At 46.5% G+C, this 17,114-nt stretch overlaps 1 protein-coding gene across 2 annotated transcripts in view; it reads right to left on the reverse strand.

Moving 5' to 3' along the window:
- Window positions 1-17,114, reverse strand: part of LOC142209053 (guanylate-binding protein 3-like) — a 174,968-nt gene that overhangs the window by 83,945 nt on the left and 73,909 nt on the right. Inside the window, exons 18-20 of one of the 2 annotated variants that reach the window (XM_075277996.1) lie at window positions 15,408-15,601; window positions 14,446-14,623; window positions 9,422-9,786 (exon numbers count right to left, since the gene is read on the reverse strand). The exons of the other annotated variant lie outside the window; for it this stretch is intronic. Of the exons in view, the coding sequence (XP_075134097.1) occupies window positions 9,662-9,786; window positions 14,446-14,623; window positions 15,408-15,601 (497 nt within the window). The 3' untranslated portion in view covers window positions 9,422-9,661. Of the gene's footprint in view, window positions 1-9,421; window positions 9,787-14,445; window positions 14,624-15,407; window positions 15,602-17,114 lie in introns of those variants that run through there. 2 annotated transcript variants of the gene reach the window in all.

Consider the following 17,114-nt stretch of genomic DNA (forward strand, 5'->3'; position numbering starts at 1 on the left):
AATAAAAAAGTGAAAGGACCCAACAGTGGTGCTCTGGCCAGTGCTCACCCACCTGCCATGAAAGGGAAAACCAGGCATCAGCATTGCTGGTGTGCGGCAAATCCGGTATTCTGAATGCTGATAAGCCAGTCCACAGACAACTCATTACTTCAGATATTGAAGCATCTTCTTCTGGAAGGAATTCCTCCTCATATTCCACTGAACGAAGCTTTGGGTCATCTACTGTCCAAAATGTTCAATGAGGATCCAGTTCACCCCCTTCTACATTACCCTGTCTCACAAATTTGGCAGAAGCTGAGGGATCTGCTGCATTATTTGATCATTCAATGTCCAAGTTCCCAGACATACTGCTGTCATCTGAAACACAAATTCCAGATGCGGCTCCTTCACCATCATCCAGGCCAGTCCATGTGTTAGTGTGGAAGATTGTTCAGAAGAGCCAGTGGATGATGACTATGTGACAAAACTTGGTCTCCATGTGAAGAAGATCAGGGAACTAGTTCTGAGGATAAGGTTCATGTTCCTTTGCCAGTGCCACCAAAAGGTCCTCCAATTAATGCAGAAATCCCAGTTATAATACGCACACCAGCAAAGGCTACTCCTGCTGGCACTCTGCGACACAAAGCACCTAAAAGGGCTAATCCGAAAAAGAAAGGCTCCAAACTGTGTGGTTATATGTCACCAAAGATACAAATGACCCAACGAGGGCGATAGGCAAGACTTGTAAGCAGTCACTTAGCCAAGGCGAGGACACTGGGCACCTCCATACAAATGCTAGGCCTAGGCATCTGAAATCTGTACAAGAAAGTGAAGAGAGGGATGTGCCCGTGAACGTTGATCCACTACCAGCTTTGCCTAGTTCTTCCACCTACTTTTCCAATGCCAGTGCCACGTACACACCAACATCATGTGCGCCAGGCAGCAGTGCTGGACAGCAGTCAAGCCATTGGCATAAAACAATTACAGGAACCACTGGCCAAAGAGCCACGTCAGAATTTCGCATGCCAATTGATCCAACATAGTCCTCTCTTTCTGCCTTTAATATTCAGCCCACCCTCCAGCCACACATGAGCGTGCTAAGCTGCTCACCTCCAGCAGTCCCTTTCCGCTTTGTGGAATCAAAGGCTTTTTGCTCCCGGATGGCCCATGCTGTGCCCCAATATGTTGTACCCAGCCGCCATTACTTTTCACGAAAGGCGGTCCCTGACTTGCAGGAACATGTCAAGCAACAGATCAAGCGTTTTCTAAAGCAATCTGTTAGTGCATGTGTGCATTTGACAACAGACACGTGGACTAGCCAGCATGGGCAGGGCCACTACCTATCTCTGACCGCACATTGGGTCAACATGTTTGACCCGTGTCAAAATGTTGACAGAAGTTTGTCGTCTGTTCTTCCAACACCAAGGAGGGTCCTTCCTAATTCATTGGGGGATCCAACTTCCCCTTCAACAAATTTGGAAACTTCATTTCCTGAGAGTTCCGGGGACAGAATGAGTTCCACACCAGAACCTCCACCAAATCATGGGTCTGGAAATGCACCTAATTTGTATCGGCGTGCTAGCGGGTGAAGGCAGCAAGCAGTACTGAAATTAATTAGTTTGGGGAAACTGAGTCACACTGCTGAAAACATCAGATGTGATAATTGGTAAAACTGAGTTATGGTTTGGTCTGCTAGACCTCAAAATAGGTAACGTGGTCTGCAACAATGGTAGAAATTTGGTGGCGGCCCTGAATTTGGTCCCATTGACACATATACCTTGCCTTGCGCATCTATTCAATTTGGTGGTGCAAGCGTTCTTGAAACACTCTCCCGATCTTGCACCCCTGATTGACAAAGTACGAGCATCGTGTGCCCATATACGGCGGTCCAAGGTAGCTTCATCTCTCATGGCTCAGTTTCAGCGCAAACACCGCCTGCCCCTTCACAGGCTCATATGTGATGTCCCCACCAGGTGGAATTCCACATTGAATATGTTGCAGAGGTTTGTCGAACAGAAGCCAGCAGTAATAGATCTTTTGATGACAAGAGGAGCCCGACGTACAAATGTTGCCCCGCTACACCTCCATCTTATGGCTGTGGAGTGGGCACAGCTACATGACGTCTGTTTGGTTCTTCAGTGTCTGGAATACTGCACAAAAGTGGTCAGCGCAAACAACACCATCGTCAGCAGGACTGGGCCACTGTTGTGCACATTGATGGACAGCCTCATAACTTTGAGGGCTCAGGTATGTGCAACAGAGGAGGAAGAGGAGATTTACTTTGAAGACAGCCAGGACTTGGAAGACCACCGTGACCACCATGACTCCAGGGCTGGACGGATCAGGCAATGGTTGGAGACTGGGTCACAGACTCGAATAGCCTCTGTGGGTACTTATTCAGAGGAGGAGGACGATTTGGATCAGGAGATTGATGTCACTGAGGAGGAGTCATTCCAGCAGTCCCAGGCAAAGGGGATTGTGCATGGATGGGGGGATGGACCAGTCAGTAGTACATGATATGTATCAGTGCAGTGATAGAGAGAGATAGGAGTCCCTCTGTCTGTCTGTCTGTCACACTGTTAGACCAGTCAGTAGCACATGATGTGTATCAGTGCAGTGATAGAGAGAGATAGGAGTCCCTCTGTCTGTCTGTCACACTGTTAGACCAGTCAGTAGTACATGATGTGTATCAGTGCAGTGATAGAGAGAGATAGGAGTCCCTCTGTCTGTCTGTCACACTGTTAGACCAGTCAGTAGTACATGATGTGTATCAGTGCAGTGATAGAGAGAGATAGGAGTCCCTCTGTCTGTCTGTCACACTGTTAGACCAGTCAGTAGTACATGATGTGTATCAGTGCAGTGATAGAGAGAGATAGGAGTCCCTCTGTCTGTCTGTCACACTGTTATACCAGTCAGTAGTACATGATATGTATCAGTGCAGTGATAGAGAGAGATAGGAGTCCCTCTGTCTGTCTGTCTGTCACACTGTTAGACCAGTCAGTAGTACATGATGTGTATCAGTGCAATGATAGAGAGAGATAGGAGTCCCTCTGTCTGTTTGTCACACTGTTAGACCAGTCAGTAGTACATGATGTGTATCAGTGCAGTGATAGAGAGAGATAGGAGTCCCTCTGTCTGTCTGTCACACTGTTAGACCAGTCAGTAGTACATGATGTGTATCAGTGCAGTGATAGAGAGAGATAGGAGTCCCTCTGTCTGTCTGTCTGTCACACTGTTAGACCAGTCAGTAGTACATGATGTGTATCAGTGCAGTGATAGAGAGAGATAGGAGTCCCTCTGTCTGTCTGTCACACTGTTAGACCAGTCAGTAGTACATGATGTGTATCAGTGCAGTGATAGAGAGAGATAGGAGTCCCTCTGTCTGTCTGTCACACTGTTAGACCAGTCAGTAGTACATGATGCGTATCAGTGCAGTGATAGAGAGAGATAGGAGTCCCTCTGTCTGTCTGTCACACTGTTATACCAGTCAGTAGTACATGATATGTATCAGTGCAGTGATAGAGAGAGATAGGAGTCCCTCTGTCTGTCTGTCTGTCACACTGTTAGACCAGTCAGTAGTACATGATGTGTATCAGTGCAGTGATAGAGAGAGATAGGAGTCCCTCTGTCTGTCTGTCACACTGTTAGACCAGTCAGTAGTACATGATGTGTATCAGTGCAGTGATAGAGAGAGATAGGAGTCCCTCTGTCTGTTTGTCACACTGTTAGACCAGTCAGTAGTACATGATGTGTATCAGTGCAGTGATAGAGAGAGATAGGAGTCCCTCTGTCTGTCTGTCACACTGTTAGACCAGTCAGTAGTACATGATGTGTATCAGTGCAGTGATAGAGAGAGATAGGAGTCCCTCTGTCTGTCTGTCACACTGTTAGAGCAGTCAGTAGTACATGATGTGTATCAGTGCAGTGATAGAGAGAGATAGGAGTCCCTCTGTCTGTCTGTCTGTCACACTGTTAGACCAGTCAGTAGTACATGATGTGTATCAGTGCAGTGATAGAGAGAGATAGGAGTCCCTCTGTCTGTCTGTCACACTGTTAGACCAGTCAGTAGTACATGATGTGTATCAGTGCAGTGATAGAGAGAGATAGGAGTCCCTCTGTCTGTCTGTCACACTGTTAGACCAGTCAGTAGTACATGATGTGTATCAGTGCAGTGATAGAGAGAGATAGGAGTCCCTCTGTCTGTCTGTCACACTGTTAGACCAGTCAGTAGTACATGATGTGTATCAGTGCAGTGATAGAGAGAGATAGGAGTCCCTCTGTCTGTCTGTCACACTGTTAGACCAGTCAGTAGTACATGATGTGTATCAGTGCAGTGATAGAGAGAGATAGGAGTCCCTCTGTCTGTCTGTCACACTGTTAGAGCAGTCAGTAGCACATGATGTGTATCAGTGCAGTGATAGAGAGAGATAGGAGTCCCTCTGTCTGTCTGTCACACTGTTATACCAGTCAGTAGTACATGATGTGTATTAATGCAGTGATAGAGAGAGATAGGAGTCCCTCTGTCTGTCTGTCTGTCACACTGTTAGACCAGTCAGTAGTACATGATGTGTATCAGTGCAGTGATAGAGAGAGATAGGAGTCCCTCTGTCTGTCTGTCACACTGTTATACCAGTCAGTAGTACATGATATGTATCAGTGCAGTGATAGAGAGAGATAGGAGTCCCTCTGTCTGTCTGTCTGTCACACTGTTAGACCAGTCAGTAGTACATGATGTGTATCAGTGCAGTGATAGAGAGAGATAGGAGTCCCTCTGTCTGTCTGTCACACTGTTAGACCAGTCAGTAGTACATGATGTGTATCAGTGCAGTGATAGAGAGAGATAGGAGTCCCTCTGTCTGTCTGTCACACTGTTAGACCAGTCAGTAGTACATGATGTGTATCAGTGCAGTGATAGAGAGAGATAGGAGTCCCTCTGTCTGTCTGTCACACTGTTAGACCAGTCAGTAGTACATGATGTGTATCAGTGCAGTGATAGAGAGAGATAGGAGTCCCTCTGTCTGTCTGTCACACTGTTAGACCAGTCAGTAGTACATGATGTGTATCAGTGCAGTGATAGAGAGAGATAGGAGTCCCTCTGTCTGTCTGTCTGTCACACTGTTAGACCAGTCAGTAGTACATGATGTGTATCAGTGCAGTGATAGAGAGAGATAGGAGTCCCTCTGTCTGTCTGTCACACTGTTAGACCAGTCAGTAGTACATGATGTGTATCAGTGCAGTGATAGAGAGAGATAGGAGTCCCTCTGTCTGTCTGTCACACTGTTAGACCAGTCAGTAGTACATGATGCGTATCAGTGCAGTGATAGAGAGAGATAGGAGTCCCTCTGTCTGTCTGTCACACTGTTATACCAGTCAGTAGTACATGATATGTATCAGTGCAGTGATAGAGAGAGATAGGAGTCCCTCTGTCTGTCTGTCTGTCACACTGTTAGACCAGTCAGTAGTACATGATGTGTATCAGTGCAGTGATAGAGAGAGATAGGAGTCCCTCTGTCTGTCTGTCACACTGTTAGACCAGTCAGTAGTACATGATGTGTATCAGTGCAGTGATAGAGAGAGATAGGAGTCCCTCTGTCTGTTTGTCACACTGTTAGACCAGTCAGTAGTACATGATGTGTATCAGTGCAGTGATAGAGAGAGATAGGAGTCCCTCTGTCTGTCTGTCACACTGTTAGACCAGTCAGTAGTACATGATGTGTATCAGTGCAGTGATAGAGAGAGATAGGAGTCCCTCTGTCTGTCTGTCACACTGTTAGAGCAGTCAGTAGTACATGATGTGTATCAGTGCAGTGATAGAGAGAGATAGGAGTCCCTCTGTCTGTCTGTCTGTCACACTGTTAGACCAGTCAGTAGTACATGATGTGTATCAGTGCAGTGATAGAGAGAGATAGGAGTCCCTCTGTCTGTCTGTCACACTGTTAGACCAGTCAGTAGTACATGATGTGTATCAGTGCAGTGATAGAGAGAGATAGGAGTCCCTCTGTCTGTCTGTCACACTGTTAGACCAGTCAGTAGTACATGATGTGTATCAGTGCAGTGATAGAGAGAGATAGGAGTCCCTCTGTCTGTCTGTCACACTGTTAGACCAGTCAGTAGTACATGATGTGTATCAGTGCAGTGATAGAGAGAGATAGGAGTCCCTCTGTCTGTCTGTCACACTGTTAGACCAGTCAGTAGTACATGATGTGTATCAGTGCAGTGATAGAGAGAGATAGGAGTCCCTCTGTCTGTCTGTCACACTGTTAGAGCAGTCAGTAGCACATGATGTGTATCAGTGCAGTGATAGAGAGAGATAGGAGTCCCTCTGTCTGTCTGTCACACTGTTATACCAGTCAGTAGTACATGATGTGTATTAATGCAGTGATAGAGAGAGATAGGAGTCCCTCTGTCTGTCTGTCTGTCACACTGTTAGACCAGTCAGTAGTACATGATGTGTATCAGTGCAGTGATAGAGAGAGATAGGAGTCCCTCTGTCTGTCTGTCACACTGTTATACCAGTCAGTAGTACATGATATGTATCAGTGCAGTGATAGAGAGAGATAGGAGTCCCTCTGTCTGTCTGTCTGTCACACTGTTAGACCAGTCAGTAGTACATGATGTGTATCAGTGCAGTGATAGAGAGAGATAGGAGTCCCTCTGTCTGTCTGTCACACTGTTAGACCAGTCAGTAGTACATGATGTGTATCAGTGCAGTGATAGAGAGAGATAGGAGTCCCTCTGTCTGTCTGTCACACTGTTATACCAGTCAGTAGTACATGATGTGTATTAATGCAGTGATAGAGAGAGATAGGAGTCCCTCTGTCTGTCTGTCTGTCACACTGTTAGACCAGTCAGTAGTACATGATGTGTATCAGTGCAGCGATAGAGAGAGATAGGAGTCCCTCTGTCTGTCTGTCTGTCACACTGTTATACCAGTCAGTAGTACATGATATGTATCAGTGCAGTGATAGAGAGAGATAGGAGTCCCTCTGTCTGTCTGTCTGTCACACTGTTAGACCAGTCAGTAGTACATGATGTGTATCAGTGCAGTGATAGAGAGAGATAGGAGTCCCTCTGTCTGTCTGTCACACTGTTAGACCAGTCAGTAGTACATGATGTGTATCAGTGCAGTGATAGAGAGAGATAGGAGTCCCTCTGTCTGTCTGTCACACTGTTAGACCAGTCAGTAGTACATGATGTGTATCAGTGCAGTGATAGAGAGAGATAGGAGTCCCTCTGTCTGTCTGTCACACTGTTAGACCAGTCAGTAGTACATGATGTGTATCAGTGCAGTGATAGAGAGAGATAGGAGTCCCTCTGTCTGTCTGTCACACTGTTAGAGCAGTCAGTAGTACATGATGTGTATCAGTGCAGTGATAGAGAGAGATAGGAGTCCCTCTGTCTGTCTGTCACACTGTTAGACCAGTCAGTAGTACATGATGTGTATCAGTGCAGTGATAGAGAGAGATAGGAGTCCCTCTGTCTGTCTGTCACACTGTTAGACCAGTCAGTAGTACATGATGTGTATCAGTGCAGTGATAGAGAGAGATAGGAGTCCCTCTGTCTGTCTGTCACACTGTTAGACCAGTCAGTAGTACATGATGTGTATCAGTGCAGTGATAGAGAGAGATAGGAGTCCCTCTGTCTGTCTGTCACACTGTTAGACCAGTCAGTAGTACATGATGTGTATCAGTGCAGTGATAGAGAGAGATAGGAGTCCCTCTGTCTGTCTGTCACACTGTTAGACCAGTCAGTAGTACATGATGTGTATCAGTGCAGTGATAGAGAGAGATAGGAGTCCCTCTGTCTGTCTGTCACACTGTTAGAGCAGTCAGTAGCACATGATGTGTATCAGTGCAGTGATAGAGAGAGATAGGAGTCCCTCTGTCTGTCTGTCACACTGTTATACCAGTCAGTAGTACATGATGTGTATTAATGCAGTGATAGAGAGAGATAGGAGTCCCTCTGTCTGTCTGTCTGTCACACTGTTAGACCAGTCAGTAGTACATGATGTGTATCAGTGCAGTGATAGAGAGAGATAGGAGTCCCTCTGTCTGTCTGTCACACTGTTATACCAGTCAGTAGTACATGATATGTATCAGTGCAGTGATAGAGAGAGATAGGAGTCCCTCTGTCTGTCTGTCTGTCTGTCACACTGTTAGACCAGTCAGTAGTACATGATGTGTATCAGTGCAGTGATAGAGAGAGATAGGAGTCCCTCTGTCTGTCTGTCACACTGTTAGACCAGTCAGTAGTACATGATGTGTATCAGTGCAGTGATAGAGAGAGATAGGAGTCCCTCTGTCTGTCTGTCACACTGTTTGATCAGTCAGTAGATCATTATGTGTATCAGTACAGTGATAGAGAGAGATAGGAGTCCCTCTGTCTGTCACACTGTTAGACCAGTCAGTAGTACATGATGTGTATCAGTGCAGTGATAGAGAGAGATAGGAGTCCCTCTGTCTGTCTGTCACACTGTTAGATCAGTCAGTAGATCATTATGTGTATCAGTACAGTGATAGAGAGAGATAGGAGTCCCTCTGTCTGTCTGTTACACTGTTAGATCAGTCAGTAGTACATGATGTGTATCAGTACAGTGATAGAGAGAGATAGGAGTCCCTCTGTCGTTCTGTCACACTGTTAGACCAGTCAGTAGTACATGATGTGTATCAGTGCAGTGATAGAGAGAGATAGGAGTCCCTCTGTCTGTCTGTCACACTGTTTGATCAGTCAGTAGATCATTATGTGTATCAGTACAGTGATAGAGAGAGATAGGAGTCCCTCTGTCTGTCACACTGTTAGACCAGTCAGTAGTACATGATGTGTATCAGTGCAGTGATAGAGAGAGATAGGAGTCCCTCTGTCTGTCTGTCACACTGTTAGATCAGTCAGTAGATCATTATGTGTATCAGTACAGTGATAGAGAGAGATAGGAGTCCCTCTGTCTGTCTGTTACACTGTTAGATCAGTCAGTAGTACATGATGTGTATCAGTACAGTGATAGAGAGAGATAGGAGTCCCTCTGTCGTTCTGTCACACTGTTAGAGCAGCGCCCCATGCTGAATGTTTCAATGTAGTGATGTGCTAGTGTTACTGTGCTGCAGAAGTCAATCTGAACTGTATCTATGACCCAGAACTGACAATTGCACCACACACTGCTCTGTTTCTATGTATCTGGCATATCTGATGTATTTTTCTTGTCATAACCCATTGACGTTATATCAGCGGCCTCTTTAATTGTTTTTTTTTATTCCCTAAAAATTGTAATATTAAATTTAGCCTATTTTCCCATACTAAAGTAGTCCGGTGCATTGTTCTTATAACCAGGCTGTTACCCCCGGCCGCCCTCGGCATAGCCACAGCCAGATCCGCTCCTGTCACATTCACATTAATAAGGAGTTAGGCAGAGTCCCGGGAGCCTCCGAGGGTCAAACACAACCTTTATTTGTACATTTGGTTCAGAATTTATCAATGTGTCATCTCTAATCAGTAACTAAGAAGTGAGAGCCGAAAAACTCAACCGGCCTAAGAACACCGATCAGTCGCTCAGCCAAGCAACTCCGCAGTCATGGGATGGAGAGTCATGAACATCTTCGAGACAGACGGTAACGCTCAGAGCAACGCGAAGCGGCAGCAGCAATGTCTTCTGTCCCTCAGGTGTGTGGCCGCACAGGAACAGGAGACATCATCTGGGTGCACAAGGGTCGTAACAAGGGTCGTAACAAGGGTTGTAGCAAGGGTCGTAGCAAGGGTTGTAGCAAGGGTCGTAACTTATTGGACTTGAACCCATGAAAGGAATTTTGGGAAATTCTAAAATAAAAAAAAAGAAATCAAAACAAACAGGAAACAAGTGATTAAAGAAGGAATCTCAGCCTGGACAGAATACTTGTACAACTGAAGGAAGAGTTTTCTACCCATACACGTTTCTCTTTTGCTGCAGAAGACACTTATGGCATCTGGATACACATCGCCTAGACACACTGCCGAGTTGTCTTCTCTTTGGGATTACTAATAATCCAGATTAAAGGGGTTGTGCCATCTCAGCATGGAGATCACTGGGGGTCAGGACCTTACTGATCAGGACAACGAGGGATTGATGTTCCACAATCTGATTGGAGCCGGGATCGGGCAGCTCATTCAACGCTCCATTCGGTTCATCTGACCATTGTACTTCGGCTTTCTCCGGTGAGCATGGCCAGCACTGGAGGGGGGGATGGGAGGCTCCCATCCCCAAAGCCTGATGACTCCTGATCCTGGACTCAGGCCTGGTCATATCAATATCAGGTGAGTAAAAATGACAAGCAACTTTACTCACCTGTCCGACTCATCCGGGATCAACTTCTGGCATTCCGGACGTCACACGGAACGCGTGCCCCTCATAACCGCTGAGGACCAACCATAGGCCTCAGCAGTGATTTCTAAAACACGTGACGCCAGTCACAGAAAAGAGGAAGCCTTTGGCAGAGACAGTGGAGCAGCGCGAGGCGGCCCAGGAGAGGAGAGGATAACTGTTTGTTATTTTACCTTACCTTCCTTGGGCCTTCGATTATTATACTCCGAGGTCTCTTCAGACCCAGACTATACTATAATAATAGAAGGAGTCTGTAAGGTCACTGTAGAGCATTATACGAGGGGAGGGGGTCCTTTGGAGAGCATGTTATATTCTGTGGGACCTTTAGCTAGGGTTATACTGGGGGGTCCTCTGGAGAGCATATTGTAAAGTGTGGGGCCACTGCAGCATAATATTGGGGGAACCTCTCTGGGCAGTATATAATATTCTGTGGGGCCACTGTGGAGCATTATACTGGGGAACCTCTCTGGGCAGTATATTATATTCTGTGGGGCCACTGTGAAGCATTATCCTGGGGAACCTCTCTGGGCAGTATATTATATTGTGTGGGGGCCACTGTGGAGCATTATACTGGGGGAACCTCTCTGGGCAGTATATTATATTGTGTGGGGGCCACTGTGGAGAATTATACTGGGAGAACCTCTCTGGGCAGTATATTATATTCTGTGGGGCCACTGTAGCATTATACTGGGGAACCTCTCTGGGCAGTATATTATATTGTGTGGGGGCCACTGCAGCATAATACTGGGGGAACCTCTCTGGGCAGTATATTATATTCTGTGGGGCCACTGTAGCATTATACTGGGAAACCTCTCTGGGCAGTATATTATATTGTGTGGGGGCCACTGTGGAGAATTATACTGGAGGAACTTCTCTGGGCAGTATATTATATTGTGTGGGGGCCACTGTGGAGCATTATAGTGGGGGATCCTCTCTGGGCAGTATATTATATTGTGTGGGGGCCACTGTGGAGCATTATACTGGAGGAACCTCTCTGGGCAGTATATTATATTGTGTGGGGGCCACTGTGGAGCATTATACTGGAGGAACCTCTCTGGGCAGTATATTATATTCTGTGGGGCCACTGTAGCATTATACTGGGAAACCTCTCTGGGCAGTATATTATATTGTGTGTGGGCCACCGTGGAGCATTATACTGGAGGAACCTCTCTGGGCAGTATATTATATTTTGTGGGGGCCACTGTGGAGAATTATACTGGGGGAACCTCTCTGGGCAGTATATTATATTCTGTGGGGCCACTGTAGCATTATACTGGGGAACCTCTCTGGGCAGTATATTATATTGTGTGGGGGCCACTGCAGCATAATACTGGGGGAACCTCTCTGGGCAGTATATTATATTGTGTGGGGGCCACTGTGGAGAATTATACTGGGAGAACCTCTCTGGGCAGTATATTATATTCTGTGGGGCCACTGTAGCATTATACTGGGGAACCTCTCTGGGCAGTATATTATATTGTGTGGGGGCCACTGCAGCATAATACTGGGGGAACCTCTCTGGGCAGTATATTATATTCTGTGGGGCCACTGTAGCATTATACTGGGGAACCTCTCTGGGCAGTATATTATATTGTGTGGGGGCCACTGTGGAGAATTATACTGGAGGAACCTCTCTGGGCAGTATATTATATTGTGTGGGGGCCACTGTGGAGAATTATACTGGAGGAACTTCTCTGGGCAGTATATTATATTGTGTGGGGGCCACTGTGGAGCATTATACTGGGGGATCCTCTCTGGGCAGTATATTATATTGTGTGGGGCCACTGTGGAGCATTATACTGGAGGAACCTCTCTGGGCAGTATATTATATTGTGTGGGGGCCACTGTGGAGCATTATACTGGAGGAACCTCTCTGGGCAGTATATTACATTCTGTGGGGCCACTGTAGCATTATACTGGGAAACCTCTCTGGGCAGTATATTATATTGTGTGTGGGCCACCGTGGAGCATTATACTGGGGGAACCTCTCTGGGCAGTATATTATATTTTGTGGGGGCCACTGTGGAGAATTATACTGGGGGAACCTCTCTGGGCAGTATATTATATTCTGTGGGGCCACTGTAGCATTATACTGGGGAACCTCTCTGGGCAGTATATTATATTGTGTGGGGGCCACTGCAGCATAATACTGGGGGAACCTCTCTGGGCAGTATATTATATTCTGTGGGGCCACTGTGGAGCATTATACTGGGGAACCTTTCTGGGCAGTATATTATATTGTGTGTGGGCCACTGTGGAGCATTATACTGGGGGAACCTCTCTGGGCAGTATATTATATTGTGTGGGAGCCACTGTGGAGCATTATACTGGAGGAACCTCTCTGGGCAGTATATTATATTCTGTGAGGCCACTGTGGAGCATTATACTGGGGGAACCTCATTGGGCAGTATATTATATTGTGTGGGGCCTCTGTGCAGCATTATACTGGAGGAACCTCTCTGGGTAGTATATTATATTGTGTGGGGGCCACTGTGGAGCATTATACTGGGGGAACCTCTCTGGGCAGTATATTATATTGTGTGGGGGCCACTGTGGAGCATCATACTGGAGGAACCTCTCTGGGCAGTATATTATATTGTGTGGGGGCCACTGTGGAGCATTACACTGGGGGAACCTCTCTGGGCAGTATATTATATTGTGTGGGGGCCACTGTGGAGCATTATACTGGGGGAACCTCTCTGGGCAGTATATTATATTCTGTGGGGCCACTGTGGAGCATTATACTGGGGGAACCTCATCGGGCAGTATATTATATTGTGTGGGGGCCACTGTGGAGCATTATACTGGAGGAACCTCTCTGGGCAGTATATTATATTGTGTGGGGCCTCTGTGCAGCATTATACTGGAGGAATCTCTCTGGGCAGTATATTATATTGTGTGGGGCCTCTGTGCAGCATTATACTGGAGGAACCTCTCTGGGCAGTATATTATATTGTGTGGGGGCCACTGTGGAGCATTATGCTGGAGGAACCTCTCTGGGCAGTATATTATATTGTGTGGGGGCCACTGCAGCATAATACTGGGGGAACCTCTCTGGGCAGTATATTATATTGTGTGGGGGCCACTGTGTAGCATTATACTGGAGGAACCTCTCTGGGCAGTATATTATATTCTATGGGGCCACTGTGGAGCATTATACTGGAGGAACCTCTCTGGGCAGTATATTATATTGTGTGGGCCACTGTGGAGCATTATTCTGGGGGAACCTCTCTGGGCAGCATATTATATTGTGTTTGGCCTCTGTGCAGCATTATACTGGGGGAACCTCTCTGGGCAGTATATTATATTCTGTGGGGCCACTGTAGCATTATACTGGGGAACCTCTCTGGGCAGTATATTATATTGTGTGGGGCCACTGTAGCATTATACTGGGGAACCTCTCTGGGCAGTATATTATATTCTGTGGGGCTGCTAGGGAGCATATTTGTACTGTCTGTGGCCACTAAGGGGTATTATATTGTGTGGGCCACTGTGGAGCTCTGGGGAGCATATTATATATCATGTGGGGCCACTATGGGGGGCTCAGGGGAGCATTTTATACTATGTGGGGCCACTGTGGAGCATTATATACTATGTGGGGCCACTGTGGAGCATTATATACTATGTGGGGCCACTGTGGAGCATTTTATACTGTGTGGGGCCACCGTGGAGCATTATATACTATGTGTGGCCGCTGTGGTGCTTTATATTCTATGTGAGACCACTGTGCAGCATTATATACTATGTGAGGCCACTGTGGAGCATTATATACCATGTGGGGAAACTGTAGATGGCACAGGGGAGCAGTCTATACTGTGGAGCATTATATTGTGGGGGAGGGGCTCAACATTCCTGCTGGCAGCCCTGTGTGCTATGTCTGCACCACAGCTCCATTACTATAATCTCGCACATACATGTAATGCTCCATGGACCGAAACAAACCGGTGAGCCAAACCTCAAATATTTGTCAAACCTAGTGAGGTTCGTCCATCTGTACTGGGGACAGTGAGCGACGACAATCCCTACAAAGTGCTGCAGAATATTTTGGCATTATATTATAAATACGAGAAACAAATAATATATTTGTAAGATGTTTTGGGGAAACGGCTCATACTCACGTTCGGGTTTGCTATGTGCACCGCCAGCTTTTGGGATTAAACTTGCTACTCCCTTAAAGATGTCTCCCAATAATGTCTGCGTCTCGGCTTTGCTGTTCTTTTTTCGCAGACCGTTGATCTCCTCCTCCAGCATTTGATGTTTGTCCTTGAACCCTCTCTCCAGCAATTCTTTTTGTTCCTAAAAAAGGCAAATTTGGATTGAGGATTACAAATGGCGGATATCTGAGGGCAAAGAACGATCCCCACCAGGCGAGGGCAGAGCAAGAGTAGAAGATGAAAGCAGCGCTTCTCTCCAGAAACACGTTATCCTATTATTTAATAAACCACAAACTCTTGTTACTTACTATTCTGGTTCATTTTGGACAGCGAAGTAACTCGCCATGTTACATATGACTTGTGCCAATCATGGCCCCAAAAAATCATGAAGTGCGTAGGTCTTCCACAAGCCAACAGGAGAATATTAGAAAGCATGCTTCTCGTGTCAGACTGACTGTCCTCCGAGGACAGGAGGGCCCAGCGTTGGTTTACTCTGACGCTCTCTTTCCATGATCCCCGAGCCAGTTCCCCATCACTTGGTTTCCTAAAAATGCAGTTCCTGCACAAGTTCTTCTTGCCAGTGAAGGGGAGACGTGACCAACCAGGAGTGGCCTCTCCTCTCCAAGAGCCGCCTCTTGGTTGGTAGGACCTGGTTGATGCGCTTATATATTTTCAACTTGGATTTTTGGGCAGTGGCTGAATGGTCCAAAGAGGTGACTTAGAAATTACTTTTCTATTCCAAAAAAATGTGTCACTGCCCTTCCCCCGCTCTTATTCAAGATCATACATAGCACATTACACAAGACAATATGGTATGAGGGTAATATCATGGGCAGACCACATTTATGACGTTGGTCAGTCTTAGTAAAACATTGGTAGGAGCCCATAAATTCCAGATCAATGGTCGGTGCCATGTCCTCTATTACCTGCAGCTTCTCTTGTATCAGCCATTCATTTTCCTTCTTCATTTTCTCGCTTTCTTCTCCCATCTTCTTCTCCAGCATCTCCACATGCATCTTATAACTTTGCTCTTTATTCTCCAGGTTCTTCTGAAGCTCCATGTTGGCCTTTTCCAGGATCTCCTTGTCTCGTGCGGCGGCTTCTGCCCGGGATCTCTGCTCTGGAGAAATAAATGGACATGGCCTCTATGTTGTCCCCGTATAGAATACAGAGGTTAGATGTCATCTGTATACTTTGTGTGATTATCTCCCTATATTATAAAAATGAATTTCTGTCTGTCTGTCTGTCTGTCTGTCTGTCTGTCTGTGCTCTAATGCGAACCAAACGACTGGACCGATCTTCACCAAATTTGGTACAGAGATACTTCAGATATCCGGGAAGGTTTAAGATGAGACTCCAACTCGCACGGACGCACCGTTGCTGAGATACAGCATTCCAAACACAGTGCCCCCCCCCCCCTTAGCCAATACAAACCTGCAAGACTTTCACTCATATTCCAACTGCAATACACATGGTCACTCCACATGCACAATACAACACTGATATCCAAACTGAGATACACACATCAGAAGATTAGATACACAGATCAGCACACAGTATCACACACCAGAGGATTAGATACACAGGTCTGCACACAGTCCCACAAACCAGAGAATTAAATACGCACTTCTGCACACAGTTCCACACACTGAAGGATTTGATACACGCGTCTGCACACAGTTCCACATACCGAAGGACTAGATACAGGCGTCTACACACAGTTCCACACTCCAGAGGATTAGATACGCGCGTCTGCACACATTTGTACACGCCATAGGATTAGATACACGCGTCTTCACACAGTTCCACACTCCAGAGGATTAGATACGCGCGTCTGCACACAGTTGTACACGCCATAGGATTAGATACACGCGTCTTCACACAGTACCACATGCAGTAGGATTAGATACGCGCGTCTACACACAGTTCCACACGCCAAAGGATTAGATACGCGCCTCTTCACACAATACCACACAGGGGAGGATTAGATATGTGTGTGTGCACACAGTACCACACTTTGGAGGATTAGATACATGCCTCTGCACACAGTACCACAAGCCAGAGAATTAGATACGCGTCTCAGCACACAGTATCACACGGGGGGGATTAGATACGCTCATCTACACACAGTACCACATGCCATAGGATTATATACGCACGTCTGCACACAGTACCACATGCCGGGGGATTGGATACATGCTTCTACACACAGTTCCACACACTGTAGGATTAGATACGCACCTCTTCACATAATACCACACAGGGGAGGATTAGATACACGTGTCTTCACACAGTTGTACACGCCATAGGATTAGATACACGCGTCTGCACACAGTACCACATGCCGTAGGATTAGATACGCGCGTCTACACACAGTACCACATGGGGGAGGATTAGATACGCGCGTCTGCACACAGTACTACATGCCGTAGAATTAGATACGCGCATCTACACACAGTTCCACACTCCAGAGGATTAGATATGCGCGTCTGCACACAGTTGTACACGCCATAGGATTAGATACACACGTCTGCACAGAGTACCACATGCCGTAGGATTAGATACACACGTCTACACACAGTTCCACACTCCAGAGGATTAGATATGCGCGTCTGCACACAGTTGTACACGCC

This window comes from Leptodactylus fuscus, chromosome 6 (assembly GCF_031893055.1).
Source record: "Leptodactylus fuscus isolate aLepFus1 chromosome 6, aLepFus1.hap2, whole genome shotgun sequence".
Classification (NCBI taxonomy): domain Eukaryota; kingdom Metazoa; phylum Chordata; class Amphibia; order Anura; family Leptodactylidae; genus Leptodactylus; species Leptodactylus fuscus.